Source organism: Triticum urartu, chromosome 2A (genome assembly GCF_056163025.1).
Source record: "Triticum urartu cultivar PI428250 chromosome 2A, HENAU_Tu73, whole genome shotgun sequence".
Lineage (NCBI taxonomy): Eukaryota > Viridiplantae > Streptophyta > Magnoliopsida > Poales > Poaceae > Triticum > Triticum urartu.
The window spans coordinates 180151149-180172001 of record NC_141874.1 but is presented as its reverse complement, the minus strand read 5'-3'; the positions used below and the strand labels follow the sequence as shown (position 1 = coordinate 180172001).

Genomic DNA, 20853 nt, shown 5'->3' with positions numbered 1-20853 from the left:
CGTCCATGGGCAGGGACACAGGTACAACGGGCCAAACAAACAGCAAAAATAACAAACAAACAAACAAGCAAAGTCCACACCATAAGCCCATCACGAAGAAATTAAAACCCATCAGGAAGGGATGCTAAACAGGCCTAATCTGTCAGGGATGACGTCAGCCGACTGACTCAGTCGACTGAGACCTAGACAGTCCCTGGAGCCACCTGCTGAGGAACTTTGAGATGGAGATGATGTCGCCGTTCTCCGGGACGGACTGGAATGTGGTCATGCCGGGGCCCAAGGGGAAGGCCATGGTCCGGTACAGCAGAAGGAGGATGTCAGCGGCCGCCTAAATCACGAGCTGATACATACGCTACGTGTATCTACTTCATGTTGCATGTTTACTTTCTCCTCGCACCAATAAATTGCCGTTCTAAAGTAAGTTAACCGTTGCGATTGAATTATAGGAGTACTGTATTAAGAAACAGTAAAACTGAGCTAGCTACGGCTGCTCACAACGATTTGACGCTCTAAACCGTTTGATCGGCTCACTCAATGGTCCTGATCGTACCGTCATCCCACCTCATCCCACGGCCTTTTCTACCAATCCAACTCGGGCGTTCTGGTCGGCCCAACGTTAATGGGCTGCTGCTCCGGACAGCGACCTGGCCGCCCTCTCGTTCACGGATGCATCGCACTGCCCGATCATGAATAGACGGTTGCGATCAGCGCTTGGCTATGGAAACGAGCGAGGCACGCGTGGGATGATGCAGCTCGCCGCCGATTTGGGCGAACCGTACCTCAACTCCTTGTACAGGCGACGGTGGTGGCGGCAGCTTTCTCTTACCGCCACACGCCCTACCAAAAGCCTAGATCCGATGGCCACGAGCTCCATTGTCTTGTCCTACCATCTTCGATCCTTCGTCCGCAGGTAGCAGCTGGCTTGCCGGTGGCCTCCTTTGTTGTTAGGTTGCTTGCTGCAAGGGAAGAGGAGGGGAAGGAGAGACAGTGACATTGTGCCGTCGTTGCAGCGGCCGTTTAGCTTCCCGTACAGATCTCATTCTCGTCAGCGTGCTTACTATGGTCGGGGAGACAAACACACATAGGAAGGTGCAAGCGGATGAGGTCCCTTTTCCTTCTGCTTCCTCTCCCCTAATCAAGGGGACGTGTGTGTTTTCCTGAAGTGATTTTGCTAGACCATGAATATGGTGCAGATTACAGCCTCCATTTGGTTTTGTGAAGGTAACTTGTTTACTGCATTCTCACCGATCAGTTCGAGTTTTGTTCCATAGTTTCCATGTTCGTGTATAAGATCCAACCCTTTTTTTTTCTTAACGAATCGAGTCATGTTCATGGTGAGTTCATTAGTAAAGCACCTGCGACTGGAGTAATGATACTAAATTACTAATATAGGCACAAATATGTGCATAGTGAGTTCAGCGTCATCTCTCATTTTCATATCTGAGGTAACCCAGTGACTATATATCTATGGTGACTTTTTGTTGTGCCTGCTCCCTACCTTGATCACTATTCTCTTGTAGGTGTGAAAGAAATACAATGTACTCCTATGTAGGAAGATCTTACATATTTGATCCCAAGGTTTCTTTTATTGTTGTTCATTAGCAGTTACTTCCTCCGTCACAGTTTAGAAGGCATAGTTAAATTTGCGTGCGTTTCCACAATAGACAAGGTTTAGGGCGCATTGCATTTATGTCTAGTAGCTAATTAGTACTCCTATATACTATTTCTATATGCATGCATAGTGTGAATGCTATTTTCTAGCCCATCTCATAACCAATAGATAACCACCTAGGTCCCAGAGAATTTTCAAGCGCGCCTTCTAAACCGTGACGGAGGGAGTACCATTCTTCAATCATTTCCGGAAGGATGTCAAAAACATTTCCTAGATGATATGTATTCCAGATCCTGACTTATAAACGGTCAATATAGATGGAGCTGAGTACACAATTATTATACTTGCATTTGCTTTCTTGCCAGACCAAGTTATTTAGTTATGATACAAATATCTTGCAATGGGTGTGTTAGACACTTGATCAAACAAATCTTTTCCACATGCCCTATCTCGGTGAGGGCACTTTTCTGCATTATCCTTCCTTGGTTGTTCAACTGCAAATGCAGACAAAGGCGTTGATGAATGTCTGCTTTGAAATTGTATATTATCTTTTTGCTGGTAATATATTTGTGCTAGAACATAACCAATGTTAAGAATTCAATTCAAGCATTCATGTGTCATGTAAGTAAAATCATCTTTCTCTATGGATGTGGACCGTAAAAATTGTAATTTTGAAATGTTGAAACTACATAATTTTTTCTAAATTTATTTATTTTTTCTTTAAAATGGACGAGCGTGGCAACGCGCGCCTTTATGGTCTAGTTTGTTCGACAAGCCAATGATGGAGCGCCTTTCGCGAGAGTGGCATGTATATACAGTGGTGACCGTGTGTGTACTATAGCTGAGCACTTTAAGACTTGTCAATGTATTATACCGCCTCTTGGCAAAATACCAGGTCAATCCGTTTTTATTTACTTCGCATACTAGTTTTGACTGAAGTCAAATTTTATAAAGCTTGACCAAGTTTAAAGAAAACAGTGTGAACATTTACAGCAACAAATATATATGGCGTGAAAATATGTGGTGTATATATTACTAATATAATTTCCCTACAAACTCTTAAGTCCAAAAAATTCCAGGAATTTCAATACCAAACTGTTTGGACGCCGATGGTTCATTATTCTCAGGTGGACAGTGTTTCGTGCGGTACAAGTATCTAGTCTGGTTCTGGTTGTATTAATTGGGTCAGCCCACAATTGTGCTAATGTGAAATGCTCGTAAGAAACATGCAAAATGAGGCAGAGTATAGATGGAGTTCCCTTGCCTATAAAAAATAAAAGAAGTTAAAAGGTCGTTCTCAATGTGTGTTCGTTTGAAGAAACTGTGCAAGTTTTTTTGGTGCGAAGACGTGTCATCATGATATTTTTGTAATTAATGATGTGAATCGGCCGACCGGCAGGCTCTCATGCCGGTAGAACGCACGTGCTCAACGCGTCTCGTAGGGCCCATACCATTCCCTTTCCTATGGACCGTGTGTGTGCACTTTGTTGTTGTTTTTTTAAGGGAGACTATATCTAAATACTTTAAAGACTTGACAATATATTATGCCGTCTCTTAGCAAATATAAGACGTAAATTTGATTGTAATTCAAAATTTTCTAATTCAACCAAGTTCGTAAATAATATAAACATCTATAATACTAAATAAATGCACTGCCAACACCCGCAATTGTGCTATGTGAAATGCTCGTAAAGAACATGCAAAATGAGGTAGATTATAGATGGTGTTCCCTCGACTAAAAAAATAAAAGAAGTTAAAAGATAGTTCCCGATGTGTGTCCGTCTGAAGGAAGTGTGCAAGTTTTTTTGATGCGAAGATGTGTCTATCATAATATTTTTGTAATTAATGATGTGAATAGGCTGGCCGGCAGACTCTCACAGCGATAGAACGCACGCGCTCAGCATGTCTCATAGGGCCCACGCCACTCTCTTTCCTGTGGACCGTGTGTGTGCACTTTGTTGGGGGTTTTTTTTTTGAGGGAGACTATATCGAAACACTTTAAAGACTTGACAATATATAGCAAAATATAAGACGTAAATTTGATTGTAATTCAAAATTTTCTAATTCAATCAAGTTCATAAATAATACTCCCTCCGTTCGAAAATACTTGTTCGAGGAAGGGGAAGGATTTGACCAGGACTTGAGCCCATGACCTCATGGTCACAAGACAGTAGTTTTAACACTGCGCCAAGGCTCCCCTATAATAATAATTAAATACACCACCAAAACATATTTCATGGCAATATCCACGGCTACTGAATTCATATGCTACTGATAGTTTCTCTACAAACTTGGTAAAAAAATAATTTGTAACATTGTACAAAATTTGCTATGTCTTGAAAAGGAATCCCTATTACCAGAGTTTCATCTCGAACACACAAGGGTTTATGAAGTTGTTTGCAGGGAAGCAGCACCAAAACAGTTCAGAGCACTGAGTTCGATTTGAAGCCTGCGCCAGTTCCTGCGATTAAGTTTTAATCATGTGACCTTCCCGTTTAGCCCACGGGCTTGTAATAAAGGTAGCTCGTGCTATGGCTGCTCATGGTGCAAATGCACTGGAACCTCGCCTACTATGGGTGGAGTCAGTGCTAGTTGCGCAATCTGGTGATAGAAAATTTTAGCTTGGATGTGCTACAAACGTATCCTTGGCCACTTTCAAACAAATAAGTCAAAAAATAGTTTGTCCGATTTGTGGAGCAGTGTAAGTTCCAGAAATAGTTTGGTAGATTTGTTGAAACAGAGAAAGCTGTTCTCAGTAACCTGCCATAAATTTTGCACTGTACTTCAGCATTCAAACGATAAACATCAATAATTATTCCCTAATGATTTGCTGGATTGCAAGTAAGATATAAGTATAACAAGAAAAGATGAATATCAAAACACTCATTTACTCAAACCTCTTAATTTCAAATGCCCAAGTTGTTGAATTCAATATTTGCAGTAAGCAGATTTCCTATCAACACCAACAACAAAAAGGGTCAAAGTCACCAAAATTGCACTTGGTTGTAGCATCACCACCGATACCCTGTTGAAAAGAATATATATCTACAATGCCACCATAATATTTTCCCCGTTACACTTTTTAGGCAGATTTCAACAGTATACTAGCCATATTTTGTACCCATTAGACTGGTGAATTTCTTCTGTATATGTATTCTAAACCAATATGAAGCTCGTCATGGGAACTCCAGGTTGCTACCAACTATAGAACATCAAGGCAATGGAGACAGTAATGGTTAAGAATTCTCTCAACAAGACTGTTGGATTCAGGAACCAGAGAAGATGTAATGCTGTTCCAGAAGTGGAAAGTGGTAGAGTAGTTCAGAATCCTGGAAAACAGAGCATCATGTTGTGCTCTTTCAGCCGTACTGTCTGGTTCTGAGAAGTACCTGCAGTACATCAATACTGCAATGAGCATGCATACCACAAATTTAACCAGTACTATCTGAAGAAAAAAGGGTTACTTCATGTTTTTTGAAAACGAGTCCTTAACAATCTTAAATGCAAAGTAGTAAACTTCTTTCGCGGGGGTAAATGCTAAATGCTAAACTTTTGGAATGGTTGACATGCATCAAGTCCAGAGACTGAATTTTGCAATAACTGTTCAGGATCAAGAAGCATATTAACAAACATTGTTGCAATTACAACTCGCAAGAGCATCAGAGTCGGAAAACATGAAGCTATGTTCTGCAGTAGGAGACAACTTTGGTGAAACAAACAGGTGGCAAGAGGAAAGAGTAATACAACATAAGTGTAAATATTTTAGTTGGTAAAGTTCATACTGCTGGTTGAGATCAAACCTTGATGTATAGACTAACATTGTATAGCTTACAGCAGAATATTACTTCCAAATAGTAAAGCTGAACAAGTTGGCTGGCCATGGAAGGACAAATGGATGGACAAACTACATACCTATTGATATCCGTAGAATTTATGGGGTAGAATGTAAATGAGGGTTCCAACTGTATCTCAAGGTGCTCCCTATTTGGATCACTGTCAGAATGATTTCTTATTACTCTTGTCATAAGTTCAGCACCATTCCACTGTATGAGAGTATCATCATATGTTGAATACCATTCCTTCAGGCACTCAAGCAAGAATGGGCTGCATCAACAAAAGTAATGTATGAAACTGGGTTAGAAGTATTAGAAGAGCTTGAGAATGTTAACTCGTTGTTCAAGCCATTGCATTTGACACCAAGCATCATAAAACACTTTGTGCTACAATTAAATTTTGCATGTTCAAGTTGTTAATGCCTTCACAGAACATCCAAAAATTTGCTTTTAGGATTTTGTGTTGTAACTATTTGTGTCCCTGTTACATGATAGGATAGGATTAACTTTGTCTGATTTTAATTAAGCTAGCCACATTTCCCAAACACCAATACGGCTAGATGCAATTACAATACATATACTCCATATTAGTAAACATGGCTGTATTATACAACTCTAATGCTTATGACTAAAATATATCGATTAGATTTTTCCTGCAAATCTAGCAGTTATTGTCTGCACCATCATAATCTACACCCACCAGTAAGCTATCTAGATACAGTATTTCTTTGTTTCCTCCAATTAAGGAATTTCTGGCCTCTGGGAGCTATGTGAAGGTTTTTCTAATATCTTTCAAATGACATAATAGATGACACTTATCCTATATACTTAAAGAGTTGATCCCCACCACTTCTATTTAACTCGACATGCCCGCATGCCACCTCATCAACCCCACTAATTTTATTTCTCTGATCCTCTCTACATGCATGTTCTTAAATAGTTGAAACCCACTATTTATTTTTCTAGAACATGCAAGCCCTCCACATCATCAAGCACATGCAAGACCTCCATATTTCATTTTTCAACATGTCCAAAGCCTTAACATCATCAATCATATGCAAGACCTCCACATTTCATTTTTCAACAAATGCAAAGCCTCCATATCATCAAGCCCATGCAAGACCTCCACACATTGTTACAAATATCGGCCAATTAACTGCAGTTAACTGCTATTCGGCCCCCCTCCGCCTCCGATACGAGAAAGGCCTATTCGGCCCATTAACTGGGAGGCCCAGTTAATCTGTCTGACAAGCTGATTTATCGGTTGTCAGGCCAAATTATCGGCTGGGCCGATTAACTGGGCATCATATTTTGTCCCAAAACTACTCTCCTATGCCTAGAATGTACAAGTAGTACTGTTGCTGTGCTACTCTCCTTTGATGTTAGATAGTGATGTACAATTACTGCTGCTATGTTGTTGTTGTTGCTCTTCTATGTATATCTAGACATCATTAGAACATTGAGGTAACACTCTTCCTTGTTGCTATGTAGTCTAGGATTGCATATTTACACATTCAGCATAATGCATGTTGCTATGTAGCCGCGGATATATAGATATGGCCCTAGTTAACCTACCGATAAATGGGTTACCAATATATTCAGTTAAATGGCTGATTCGCCAATTAATCACTTGTCAGCCCCCGACCGATATGGTATCACAGATATCCTGAACAGTGCCTCCACATCATTGACTTCTTAGCAACAAATCATTTCACCTAAGCTAGAAAATGACGAGCCGCTATAATGTGCAGTGGCCCTCCACGTCATCAATTGTTTTAGCCAAAAAATTCACTTCGCTGAAGCTAGAAAACTATGAGTCACTATAAAGTGCAATCACCTCTATATATATGGCGAAATATGGAGAATATTATTCTTATATATTCTTTTTTCCAGAATATGCACAAGCATGCATATCATCTATTGAAGGAGTGGCAAATAAGCCAAGTTACATCCACTACCTTTTTTTAATTCTTCATAAGTTTATTGCTATAAATTCCCGCAACAACGCATGGGCATTATCTAGTTTATCCAACTACCCTTAAAAAGAGATGGATTGCTAGTATATAGTTGAACAATTTATGTGACTTCGTAATTCAAATTGAAAATTCAGGTATGTGAAATTCCATCCTTTGAACATCTGCAAGTGTTATGGCACGTCATTAATTGAATTACATACCAAGACAACAAGAACTATGACCTAGGCAGACCAAAATCGGTGCCTAATTTGTACGCATGAATACATAGGATACCATTTGAGATGTAAGGGAAATAGTAATAAAAAAGGAAATGGTTATGTACGAGATCACATGATACTATTATTACCTCTGTTTTTCAAATGCCAATACAGCACCACTGAAACTGGAACCTCTAGAAACTTCTTTTACAGTACCAATAGAATTTCGGAGGGATTTCAATGGTTTGAGTACAATAATATCAGAGTCAAGGTATATACCACCGTATCTGCATGCAGAACATAGATCATATATCAATATTTTGTCCTCAAAATAAGAAGAATTGAAACTGTACTCATGATTACATTTATGTTCTCACGGCACCCGACTCCTCAACATTCAAGTTGTTTATGTATGTATATACCCCTCCCCTATCTCCCTACAACCCTAGTACACCACACAAGTATACACATATACCATTTTTGGGCCCAGTGAAAAATGGAAGCTCACCGAAAGAAAGTCTCACATAAAATTTAACGATTAACTATTTTTTCGTTGAGATCAAGGGAATGTTGATTATATGCAATGCACCTTTCAATCTTATGTTCTTTATTATCTATTCATCTACGAAAAAAGATGGCAAAGTACAGAGAACAGAGAACGGATGTTTACAGCTGAATCAGGATTGATTATTAGTTTATGACAGTCCAAGATGAAATTTGTTCTGTTTTGTTGTGCTATTTTAGAAGCAGTTTTAGATGCTTGAATCTTCATTTCATGTGACAATTTAGAAACAATTATGTTCTTTGGTTTATGACTATTTATGTACTGCTACATGTTAGTTGTACACTTGTACTTTTAAGTTCTAACTGATCTGGAGTGTTGTTAGATTTAACAACTAGCTGGGCATCTGCTTTCAATGGCATTGGGGGTCAACTGTTTCCAAATGAAAGGCTCTTTTCGTAACTCAACTGTTCTACCTGACTATTCATTGCTCGTGTATTCTACTTGACTACTCATTGCTGGTTTGTTCTACCTGGCTATTCATTGCAGGTGCAGATTCATCCACGACTCTACATGGATATAATACCTTTTGAAAAGCATAATAGTTCCATCTTTTCTCTAGATTATTTTAACACTGTCAAATAAATTATGCATGTAATCAACAAATGTTGGCACTAGTATGTAGTACTATTATTGTCTTACCTGTAAAGAGCAGCAAGGCGTACTAGCTCACTGTAATGCAAGGGGTAATTTATTGTTTTCCGCCATTCATACCACACCGATGCAAAAATGTGGGTTGGTGTGCCCTCCAAAAGTTCATCAAGATTTGGCACTGCAACTGCAACCTTGTGTCTGAAAGAGGAGAAATCAACTATGAGTGATGATGCAGAGACAACTGTAGCGAAAACAATTATTCATAAGATCTACAACATGAAATGCACATTATATTGGTGGTCATATATACGCTAAATACAAGACGGTGTTCAGAATATTGAGTTCATATGTAATTCTAAGCAAATAGACATTTTAGCTTGGCTGTATGATTTAGTGAGAATTTAACTGCGGGCACATGATTTGGCTCATTCACATGGTAGGATACTACTCCCTCTGTAACTTCTAATATTAGACGTTCTTTGACATTATGACAGTGTCAAAAAATGTCTTGTATTAAGTTACAGAGAGTTACTAACAACACAAATCGATGTCCTACTTGTGTCTAGCTGAAAGCTTGACAAGGCCTATTTAGTGTATCCGGACACCCAACCACTCGCATATAGAACGGGGCATTCAAAACCAGACAGGGATTCCATCTCCTATGGTTGCTCTGAGGGTCCAGTCCACCTTAAAAACTAAAAAATGAACTGCCACTAAAAAATGGTGAAAATGGGGGGCATAACTAAGAAGAGAAGATTCATGACGTTGAATGGTGCACAAACACCAAATAAGATCAACAAATTGTAACAGAGCTCAGTATATAAACATGGCACGGAAGGGAGCAGACCGATATGAAACACATCGATATTCACGGCAAAAGAGGGTGTTGTGAACAAACTAATACGGAGGAATAACTCACAGAAGAAGGGGAACAAAAGGCGGTCACATGGCTTGGGCTTCCCTCTAAACAGGTAGGCATGGACATTCAGCAACAAGGTAAACATCCGTTGGCGAGAGGTCGGATGGCAACACATGAAGCTGAATGAAGCTATATGAAGGAGGGCACCGGTCAAGGGAGAAATGGGTCAACAATTGCAGGAGAAACAAGTCTAGAATGGTCAAGGAGGACGACAACAGAACTTGACGCACTAGGGACTATTTCAATCCTTGAACTCAAAGATAAGTGCACCATTCTTATAGGCAGTAGCCCTAACAACGTAACTACAATAATGTGGATTCTAACTGCAGATAAAAGGGAACTACTAATCAACCAAACGTACAAGTAATGGACTTCTGCTGCCAGTTGGCATTTGGATTGCTTGCCCATATGGCTGGACAGAATCGTCATCAAATAGAAAAAGAATCCTCTCCAAACTATTTGAACATGTCTATCTCAATAGCCATTACAGCTGCAGCATCTTGCCGTTGTTCCCATGGGCTGTAGCTAGTATAGCTGATGTTTCACATGTTTACAGCACAAGTATAGATGATATCTTAGAAGGATGTCATTTCAGCGCAGAAAACACATCTGTACATGGATGGCAAGTGAAAAAAATACCGCTTTTGAAATATTATAAGATGCAATGACTATTCGGAAGATCTCAAATGTCTGGTAATCAAGCAATAAGTCACCAAAGGAAACCAGCCACTCATTGTTTATAAGGCAGTAAGGCGGCCTAAGGCGAGCACCACCCGCTCTGACGCCTAAGCGCCTAAAGCGGGCATATTTGTAAGGCGCTGCCAGGGCACCTTATCGCCTAAGCAATGCCTAAGCGTCTAAGGTAGGACGCCTTATAAACAATGCAGACACTGAAATAAAAGGTAGAAAATTTCAGATGGTAGATAATTTAAGATGATCCGATACTTATGCTACTTACTTGGTAAATCATTAGTATTCAGTTGTACATATGTCATACACTCCATCAGGAAAAACCACCTTCTCTTGGTAAATCATTAGTTATTCATCTAAAGAGCTTCCAATATATTAACATGTAAAATTCGTGATATGGCATATGCTTTAAACAAATGCTCGAGCACAATCTTCAGAAAGAACATGAACAGATTAGCTATGATTTGGGAAACAATTCCTTCCAGTCGACCGGACAAGTCTTGCGCCGGTCGAGTGTGCGTCGTTCGATTCCATCAGATCATACACTCCATATCCATGCAAATCGGTTCAGCGATGCTCACGCCACCTCGCTCGTGTAGCAGCACGTATTCGGTGGGACCCACGAGAGAAGTCTTCGTCCGTGCCTTATCCGTTCCGGGCCATGCGCCTCCACTCGTTTCCTTTCTTCCCCAGCTCCTCTCCTGTCTCGATTCCTTCTTTCACAGGAAGCACCGAAGTACTCTCCATCTGCCCTCCATGGACGAGCTCCCCATGTAAAAGCCGTTGTCCAGTGAGAGTGGTACAGATGTGGCCGCGGCCTCCTCCTTTTTTGTCTCTTCCCCGTCCAAGCAATTGCTGCCCCCCCCCCCCCCCCACCCTCTCCTCCCTGCTGCCGACACTGCTGGGGCCTGTGGTGTCGCCGGGTGGTGGTCCTGCTATTCGTTGCAGACGGTGTTGCAATCTGTGGGTGGCGGTGCTGGAACCGGCCAATGGCGATGCTACAACCTTGGTCGTCTTTTTGCTGGAACTGACGGCCACCGGGTGCTGGAATCGACAACGGCCATGCTGGAACCGGCGGGGGCAGATGCTGCAACTAGCCATGGAGGTTGCTTGATCCGGCAGTAGCGGATGCTAGAACCAGCAACTCATGTCACGACCGGCAGTGGAAAAAGCTGCAACCTGCGTCGGCCCATGCTGCAACCGTGATCGGTGGAAGCTACAACAGGCCATGGCGAGCTGAGACCTTGCGTGACGGCACCGGGGTTGCGCGGGGGGACTGCCGGAGCTTCCGGTGGTGACCACGGCTAGGAAGGGTGCTGCAACCACGATGCCCCCATGCTGGAACCGGCACTCGCCGTTGCACCAACCGGCTACGGCATGGCTATGGCTACGACCGGTGGGCTGGTTGCTGGAACCGACAGCGCGATTTGCTGCATAGGGGACGGAACCACGCGGGCGCCAGCGCTGCAACTGTCGAGCCGGCAAGGGGCCCCGGTGAGCCGATGAGTGGCGCCATGGAGCCTACAAACTGGTGGCCACGGGGGAGACGACCAAGCAGGGGCTACAGGAAAACTGCCGCTAGCCAGAAGATGGTGTGCTTGAAGGCTTAGCGGCTGAATCCTGTGGTTACGAGCGCGCGCACCGTGCGGCTGCGCGGGACCGGACGAAATTTGGGCCGGTCGTCCCGCCTCCCGCGCCTAGCATTCGTCCTATGATTTGCTCTTTTTGGAATGGTAATCGAGCAATAAGTCACCAAAGGACACCAGCCATTGAAACAAAGAGCCTTCTCAGATGATTCACTAATTGATGCTGTTTACTTTTGTTGGGTATTCAGTTGTCCATATATGTGTTCGTAACACTCCATTGGTAAAAAACCATGAGCTTCCAGTATATTAACCATGTAAAATTCGAGATATGGTTTATGATTTACATATAAAATTATAAATACTGCAGCGCAAACTCCAGAAAGAACAGGCGCACATTAATTGTGTCTTGCTCTTTACAGAATCCTCCTTGGGATTCCAGACAATCGATTATGTATTTATGGACTACTAGAGAATGGATCTTGCTGACCTAATATGCAGACTGCAACCATCAAATTACCTTTTGGAGTGGATAAATCTAGAAAAGCAATCAAAGTTGCAGCAAACAACTACGTTGGATAGCAAATAGCAAAGGTTAAAGCACCTAAAGGTGCGTCATTTGTGATATTTAAGAAAGTTAATTAATTCAGACTAGGTCCGATCTGTATCATCCACCCATAGCTAGCTGAGATATCACTTGATGTGCCAATGCTGAGCAGTAGTTGCAGCAAACAACTACGTTGGATAGCAAATAGCAAAAGGTTAAAGCACCTAAAGGTGTGTCATTTGTGATATTTAAGAAAGTTAATTAATTCAGATTAGATCCGATCTGTATCATCCACCCATAGCTAGCTGAGATATCACTTGATGTGCCAATGCTAACAGAGCTGGGGAGCAGTAATCTAAGAGGTGAGGGTATGTTTTTATGCTTGTACAACTAATCAAGCGAATGTTAATAGTATAGGTAAACAGAATATAATACTTTAAACACTACTTGTGTGGCGCTGACCAAATATGCAAATGCAAGCACAAGAAAGTACCATTATCCTACTCATGAATACTTTATTGGATGGCTTGGGGTTCAACTAGTAATTTATTCACCGGTTAGTAAGGAATAATCTGGGAGGATAAGAACACAATTAGCTTCTATATGCTAAGAAATAAAACAGCGAAGACAATATTCTGCACAGGTGTGGACCTAAGCCACTTTTAATCCAAGGGTTAGAAAAGAGATTGGCTATGTAAAGGGTGGGACTAGAAATGCAATGCCAGAGACTAGAGATTTCAATTCCCTTCAATGACAGTCTCTACTCAGTACATGTCCATTTATGCCAGCAATAGTTCTAAAACATGGTGTTCGTTCCCCAGAAGTGACACATTTCCTCAAACAGCTGGTAAATATACTAGTACAAAGAAAGAAAAATACCGTGTAGCACCAAGTGGTTCTAGTTCTAGTTACTTCACGCTTTTATGTTGGAAGTATTATCTTTCTGTAGTTTGTTATTCACAGTTAGCTAATCTCATTAATCAAATACTAGTTATTACGAACACTACAAAGTTGTATGACTTCAGCTGTCACTCGCAAATTAGATCTAAAGAAGCATCAGCGAATAAACAGGTTATGAAACATACCCTTCCTTCACAAACTCATGGAAGGTCTCCAGCTCCAGCGTCTCCGACAGCATGACCACACAGGCATCAGGATGCTGCAGGAGCAAGCTCTCGAGCCCACGCTGGTGCCGAACACCGTACGCCCACTGAGGGCTGTTCCATACCATGAACACCCTCATGGAGCACTTCCCATGCTCGAAGAACCTTTCCATGAACTCCGAGAACCCCAAATGTGGATCAATTCCTGGAAAGTGTCCCCACCTCCTAACTTCTTCCGGCTCCTCCTTCACAATGGATCCTACTCCATGCTCATTGTCAGACGACTTGAGGCTCCGCCGGGCAAAATTCTTGGATGAGCCTTTCTCAATTTCTGAGATGAGCATCCGCTGCACCATGCGGTCGCCACGGGTGAGTGAAGTGAGACCAGGACTGTCTGGGTCCTGGAGCAGAGGGTGGTTGCGAGGATTGAGGAACTCCAAGTTGGACCTGAGCATCCGATCGCGTCGGAGGTAGTCTGCCTTCCCCTCCAGCCACCGCGCCCAACCAGAGCGGAGCCGCGTCTCGCTACGGCCGGAGGCGGGCTTGAGGAGCAGCGCGTCCTCAATGCCGCTGATGGACGAGATCTCCACCCGCAGCTCCAGATCCACAGGCTCGTCATCGGATCCAAAGGCGGCGGCGGCGATCCGACGCGGGGAGTCCAAGTGGGGGAACCCCGCGGGCGGGGCATCGCCAGCGGGGGGGAGGCGGAAGGGGAGGCGGGCGACGCCGGCGGCGTGGTCCCAGAGGAAGGACGCGGCGGTGGTGGAGGCGGGCACGTCGTCGGCCGCGTCGGTGGCGGCGGAGGAGTCGTCCTCGTCGAGCACGTCGAGCTCGTCGATGCGGTCGTCGTCGGGGTTGGTAGCCGCGGCGCCCTCGGTGGCGGCAGCGGTGGTCACGGCGGCGAGGGTGAGGTCGGGGTCAAGAGCGGCGGCCACGGGGTCGTCATCGTCGTCCGCGAGGAGAGCGGTGGAGTTGGTGGCGGCGGAGTCGGTGGCGGAGGAGCGGGACGAGGAGGAGAGGGGGAAGGGCGAGGAGGAGGAGAGGCGGGAGTGGAGGACGGCGAGGGAGAGGAGCAGGAGCAGCGCCGCGGCGACGGCGCAGAGCTGCGGGCCGAGGCCGGAGCGCCGCCGGGCCGGGTGCGAGTGGGAGCGCGGCAGCATGTCGCGGTTGGAGGGATCCTCTCCCCTGCAACCGCAAGGCTCCGCCGCGCGCCTGTAGCTGCGTTTTCTTGGTGTTTAAACCATGCCCGGTGACTCTAGCTAGTCGAACTGTCACAGTCGCGCGGCCTCACCAACCTTGGCTTGGCTACCAAACTAATCCTCTTTGGACAGGGAGCTGACCGTATGAACAGGGGAATAAGCTCGCTTTTGATGCACACATTCATCTTGGCCCCTTGACAGCCTGTTTGGCAACTTTTCACATAACGCAAATGTGACACTTATCAACTTCGCCCACGTTTCTATCACCCTATATCGCGATTTATGATTTTTAAAGCGGCGAGCGGTGCCATGTCATGTTTTGAGAGCGTTCGGTGCGAACGACGCACGACCGAACGAGTCTCTTATCCACTACCCCATACACTATGCCGCTCACTTTTCTCCCCTTCATCTCGAGCTCATGTGGGGGCTGCCCCGTCGGCATATTCGAAGACCACGAAGAGGAGCTCGTGCGGGGTGGCTGTGTGGGCCGCTTACTCGGAGACCGCGGTGAAGGTGCTGCTCCCGGAGCGCGAGCACCACGGCGAGGAGCTCGTGTGTGGGTGATTGCGCCGACGGCTTACTCGGAAACCGCAGCGGAGGTGCTGCTCCTGAAGACCGAGGCGGGGAGGAGTGGCGAGAAGGAGATGGGGGGGCGATGCGTTTGAAGACGAGGGACGCCCCTGCTGCTGCCCCGTGTGTTGGGGCGGCTTCGGCAAGGCAGCAGGAGGCCACGTCAAGGATCTGCGCGAGCACAGAGTGGAGGTGGTTGCGCGGGGAGCGGGCGGCGGCAGCTCTGACGGAGAGGAGCGGCGGGAAGGTGATGGGGTGCGATGCGGTCGGCGACGAGAGGCGCCCCTGCTACTACATTGGGTGCCGACGCAGGTACGAGAGCATTGTGGTCCGGGATGGAGCATGTCGACGTTCGGCTCCGACGCCTTCGTGCACCGCGAGCTCCGCGGCCTACTCCAATGGCTTCCTCGTGTCCAAACCTCCACGCTCTGTGCAACGCGAGCTTCGGGAGCAGTCACAACATGATCAAGAGGACCAACACAATAGTGGAGGGCACTTTGGAGGAGCAACATTGGGGTGTGGAAGCAACAGCGGAGGGCAGGGGCGGCTCCACAAGCAGCAACAGGGGGCAGTTCATGCTCAGGTGGATTCATGCAAGGACATGAGAAGCATGGATGCTTCTCATGCTCAGGTGCTTTTTTCAGATTTTATCCTTCATGAATGTGAATTTTTCACGCATAATCTGCCATGCAAAATTGATACGTCTCCAATGTATCTATAATTTTTTATTGTTCCATACTATTATATTATCTGTTTTGGATGTTAATGGACTTTATTTTACACTTTTATATTATTTTTGAGACTAACCTATTAACCCAAGGCCAAGTGCAAATTGTTGTTTTTTTTGCCTATTTCAGTGTTTCGCAGAAAAGGAATATCAAACGGAGTCCAAACAGAATGAAACCTTTGGGAGCGTGATTTTTGAAACAAATGTGATCCAGAGGACTTGGAGTGGAGATCAAGAAATGGACAAGGAGTCCATGAGGCAGGGGGCAGTCCACGAGGCAGGGGGCAGTCCACGAGGCAGGGGGGCGTGCCTACCCCCCTGGGCGCGCCCTCCCCCCTCGTGGCTCAACCGACCTACTTCTTCCTCCTATATATGTTCTCATACCCCGAAAACATCCAGGAGCACCACGAAACCCTATTTCCACCGCTGCAACCTTCTGTATCCAAGAGATCCCATCTTGGGGCCTTTTCCGGAGCTCCGCCGGAGGGGGCATTGATCACGGAGGGCCTCTACATCAACTCCATGGCCCCTCCGATGATGTGTGAGTAGTTTACTTCAGACCTTTGGGTCCATAGTTAGTAGCTAGATGGCTTCTTCTCTCTCTTTGAATCTCAATACAAAGTTCTCCTCGATCGTCTTAGCCTACTAGATTGATCTTTCTTGCAATGGAAGAAGTGCTTAGCTTTGGGTTCAATCTTGCGGTGCTCGATCCCAGCGACAGAAAGGGAAACGACGTGTATTGTATTGTTGTCATTAAGGATAAAAAGATGGGGTTTATATCATATTGCTTGAGTTTATCCCTCTACATCATGTCATCTTACCTAAGGCGTTACTCTATTCTTATGAACTTAATACTCTAGATGCATGCTGGATAGCGGTCGATGTGTGGAGTAATAGTAGTAGATGCAGGCAGGAGTCGGTTTACTTGTCGCGTACGTGATGCCCATATACATGATCATGCCTAGATATTCTCATAATTATTCGCTTTTCTATCAATTGATTGACAGTAATTCGTTCACCCACTGTAACACTTATGCTATCTGAGAGAAGCCACTAGTGAAATCTATGGCCCCTGATACGTATCCAACGTATCTATAATTTTTGATTGATCCATGCTATATTATCTACTGTTGTGGACATTATTGGGCTTTATTATCCACTTTTATTTTTGGGACTAACCTATTAACCGGAGGCCCAGCCCAGAATTGCTGTTTTTTTTTGCCTATTTTAGGCTTTCGAAGAAAATGAATATCAAACGGAGTCCAAACGGAATAAAAACCTTCGGGAACGTGATTTTCTCAACGAACAAGACCCGGGAGACTTGGACCCTATGTCAAGAAAGAAAAGAGGATGCCATGAGGTAGGGGGCGCGCCTACCCCCCCAGGCGCGCCCTCCACCCTCGTGGGCCCCCTGTTGCTCCACCGACGTACTCCTTCCTCCTATATATACCTACGTACCCCCAAACGATCAGATACAGAGCCAAAAACCTAATTCCACCGCCGTAACTTTCTGTATCCACGAGATCTCATCTTGGGGCCTGTTCCGGAGCACCGCCGGAGGGGGCATCGATCACGGAGGGCTTCTGCATCAACACCATAGCCCCTCCGATGAAGTGTGAATAGTTTACCTCAGACCTACGGGTCCATAGTTAGTAGCCAGATGGCTTCTTCTCTCTTTTTGGATCTCAATACAATGTTCTCCCCCTCTCTTGTGGAGAACTATTCGATGTAATCTTCTTTTTGCGGTGTGTTTGTTGAGACCGATGAATTGTGGGTTTATGATCAAGTCTATCTATGAATAATATTTGAATCTTCTCTGAATTCTTTTATGTATGATTGGTTATCTTTGCAAGTCTCTTCGAATTATCAGTTTGGTTTGGCCTACTAGATTGATCTTTCTTGCAATGGGTGAAGTGCTTAACTTTGGGTTCAATCTTGCGGTGTCCTTTCCCAGTGACAGTAGGGGAAGCAAGGCACGTATTGTATTGTTGCCATCGAGGATAACAAGATGGGGTTTTCTTCATATTGCATGAGTCTATCCCTCTACATCATGTCATCTTGCTTAAGGCATTACTCTGTTTTTAACTTAATACTCTAGATGCATGCTGGATAGCGGTCGATGAGTGGAGTAATAGTAGTAGATGCAGGCAGGAGTCGGTCTACTTGTCTCGGACGTGATGCCTATATACATGATCATACCTAGGTATTCTCATAACTATGCTCAATTCTGTCAATTGCTCAACAGTAATTTGTTCACCCACCATAGAATACTGATGCTCTCGAGAGAAGCCACTAGTGAAACCTATGGCCCCCGGGTCTATCTTCATCATATTAATCTCCTACTACTTAGTTATTTCCTTTGCTATTTACTTTGCCTTTTTTTACTTTGCATCTTTATCACAAAAATACCAAAAATATTATCTTATCATATCTATTAGATCTCACTCTCGTAAGTGGCCCTATAGGGATTGACAACCCCTATTTGCGTTGGTTGCGAGGATTTATTTCTTTTGTGCAGGTACGAGGGACTTGCGCGTAGCCTCCTACTGGATTGATACCTTGGTTCTCAAAAACTGAGAGAAATACTTACGCTACTTTGCTGCATCATCCCTTCCTCTTCGGGGAAAACCAACGCAGTGCTTAAGAGGTAGCAAGAAGGATTTCTGGCGCCGTTGCCGGGGAGGTCTATGCAAAAGTCAACATACCAAGTACCCATCACATACCCTTATCTCCCGCATTACATTATTTGCCATTTGTCTCTCGTTTTCCTCTCCCCCACTTCACCCTTGCCGTTTTATTCGCCCTCTCTCTCTCTCTATCCTCCCTCTCTTTCTCTATTTGCCTCTTTTTGCCCGCTTGCTTTTTGTTTGCTTGTGTGTTAGTTTGTTTGCTTGTCGTTATGGCTAGTCCCTTATCTTCTCCGTTGTCTCCCGAGAATGAAATTCTAAATTTTAAGCAAAGGGAGGGAGAAAATCTAAAAGATGCTTGGTATAGAATTTGCAATGCTCAAAATAGATCTACTAGGAAGTAATCTACTTATGTTCTTCTTCGCAATTTTTATGTAGGCATTACTCCTTGGCACCGTTATGTTCTTGATACTATTACCGGAGGGAACTTTTTGGGTAGCCATACTTTTGATTCTTATAATGCTATGTTAGATTTATTTGGCTCACCTCCTCTCTTGGTTAATGGAACTATATTAACTTTGGAGCATGTAATGCAAAGGCTTGAAATTATTGAAAATAAGGTTGCTACCGTAGAGTTAATTTAAAATTTGGATAAAAAGATCCACATCCGAATCTCTCAATATGGATCTAAAGTAGGAGTTACTTTGAAAAATATTAAAGAAAAGGAACCCATGGTTAATGAGAAAATAAATCATGATTCCACTAGAATCAATAAACTTGAGGGTATTATCAGCAACTTGGGAACCGCTTTTTCTTCCGTAAAGAGTACTCCAAGTCCTCCCACTAAAATTTCCAAGCTTACGTATTTTCCTAAAAATAAGGATGAATCCTCTAGTAAGGAAAATGCGGATCTCAAATCTATAAGTATTCATCCCAATCTTTTTGCTATCATTAAGGAACCATTTATTACAAATGAATTTTTCGATCTTGTGCCTAAAAGTTTGATAATTAATAAAAATAAATAAATTCCTAAAGATGGTAGATGCCTCATTCAAGAATTGCCCACCAAAGATGGCAATACCTAGATCTATTCTTGCTTGTTATGCCTAGCTAGGGGCGTTAAACGATAGCGCTTGTTGGGAGGCAATCTAATTTTATTTTTATTCCTTGCTTTTTGATTCTGTTTAGTAATAAATAATTTATCTAGCCTCTATTTTGGTTGTGTTTTTTGTGTTTAATTAGTGTTTGTGCCAAGTAGAACTGTTGGGAAGACTTGGGAAAAGTCTTGTTGAACTTGCTGTAAAAAACAGAAACTTTAGCGCTCACGAGAACTGCTGTCACTTTTATTTGAAAAGTGCCATTTAGTTAATTCTTTTTGCAGATGATTAATATATAAATTAATCACGTCCAGAAATTTATTTTAGAATTTTTGGGGTTCCAGATCTTGCGCTAGCTACAGATTACTACAGACTGTTCTGTTTTTGACAGATTCTGTTTTTCGTGTGATGTTTGCTTCTCTTGATGAATCTATGGATAGTAAAATAGTTTATAAACCATAGATAAGTTGTAATACAGTAGGTATAACACCAATATAAATAAATAATGAGTTCATTACAGTACCTTGAAGTAGTCTTTTATTTTCTTTCGCTAGCGGAGCTCACGAGATTTTCTACTTTAAGTTTTGTGTTGTGAAGTTTTCAAGTTTGGGGTAAAGATTTGATGGATTATGGAACAAGGAGTGGCAAGAGCCTAAGCTTGGGGATACACATGGAACCCCCAAGATAATATAAGGACAACTAAAAGCCAAAGCTTGGGGATGCCCCAGAAGGCATCCCCTCTTTTGTCTACTTCCATCGATAACTTTACTTGGAGCTATATTTTTATTCGCCACATGATATGTGTTTTGCTTGGAGCGTCTTGCATTATTTGAGTCTTTATTTGTTAGTTTACCACAATCATCCTTTCTGTACACACCTTTTGAGAGAGCCCTACATGATTTGAAATTTGTTAGAATACTCTATGTGCTTCGCTTATATCTTTTGAGTTATATAGTTTTGCTCTAGTACTTCACTTATATCTTTTAGAGCACGGTGGTGGATTTGTTTTATAGAAAC

At 43.6% G+C, this 20853-nt stretch overlaps 1 protein-coding gene across 1 annotated transcript; it reads right to left on the bottom strand.

Moving 5' to 3' along the window:
• Positions 1-4480: 4480 nt before the first annotated feature.
• On the bottom strand, positions 4481-14933 carry LOC125536578 (alpha 1,4-glycosyltransferase family protein). The gene is made up of 5 exons (XM_048699817.2): positions 13599-14933; positions 8823-8972; positions 7768-7905; positions 5525-5716; positions 4481-5001 (listed from the first exon to the last, which is right to left on the bottom strand). The coding sequence occupies exons 1-5, from the start codon at positions 14774-14776 to the stop codon at positions 4815-4817; spliced, it is 1845 nt and encodes a 614-aa protein (XP_048555774.2). The 5' UTR covers positions 14777-14933; the 3' UTR covers positions 4481-4814.
• Positions 14934-20853: the final 5920 nt, after the last annotated feature.

Coding starts and splice junctions, on each gene's coding strand:
- LOC125536578 (XM_048699817.2), bottom strand. CDS start 14,776: ATGCTGCCGCGCTCCCACTCGCACCCGGCCCGGCGGCGCTCCGGCCTC. Junction 8,973..13,598: donor CATGAGTTTGTGAAGGAAGG/GTATGTTTCATA, acceptor CTCCTCTTTCAG/ACACAAGGTTGCAGTTGCAG. Junction 7,906..8,822: donor CGCCTTGCTGCTCTTTACAG/GTAAGACAATAA, acceptor TTCTGCATGCAG/ATACGGTGGTATATACCTTG.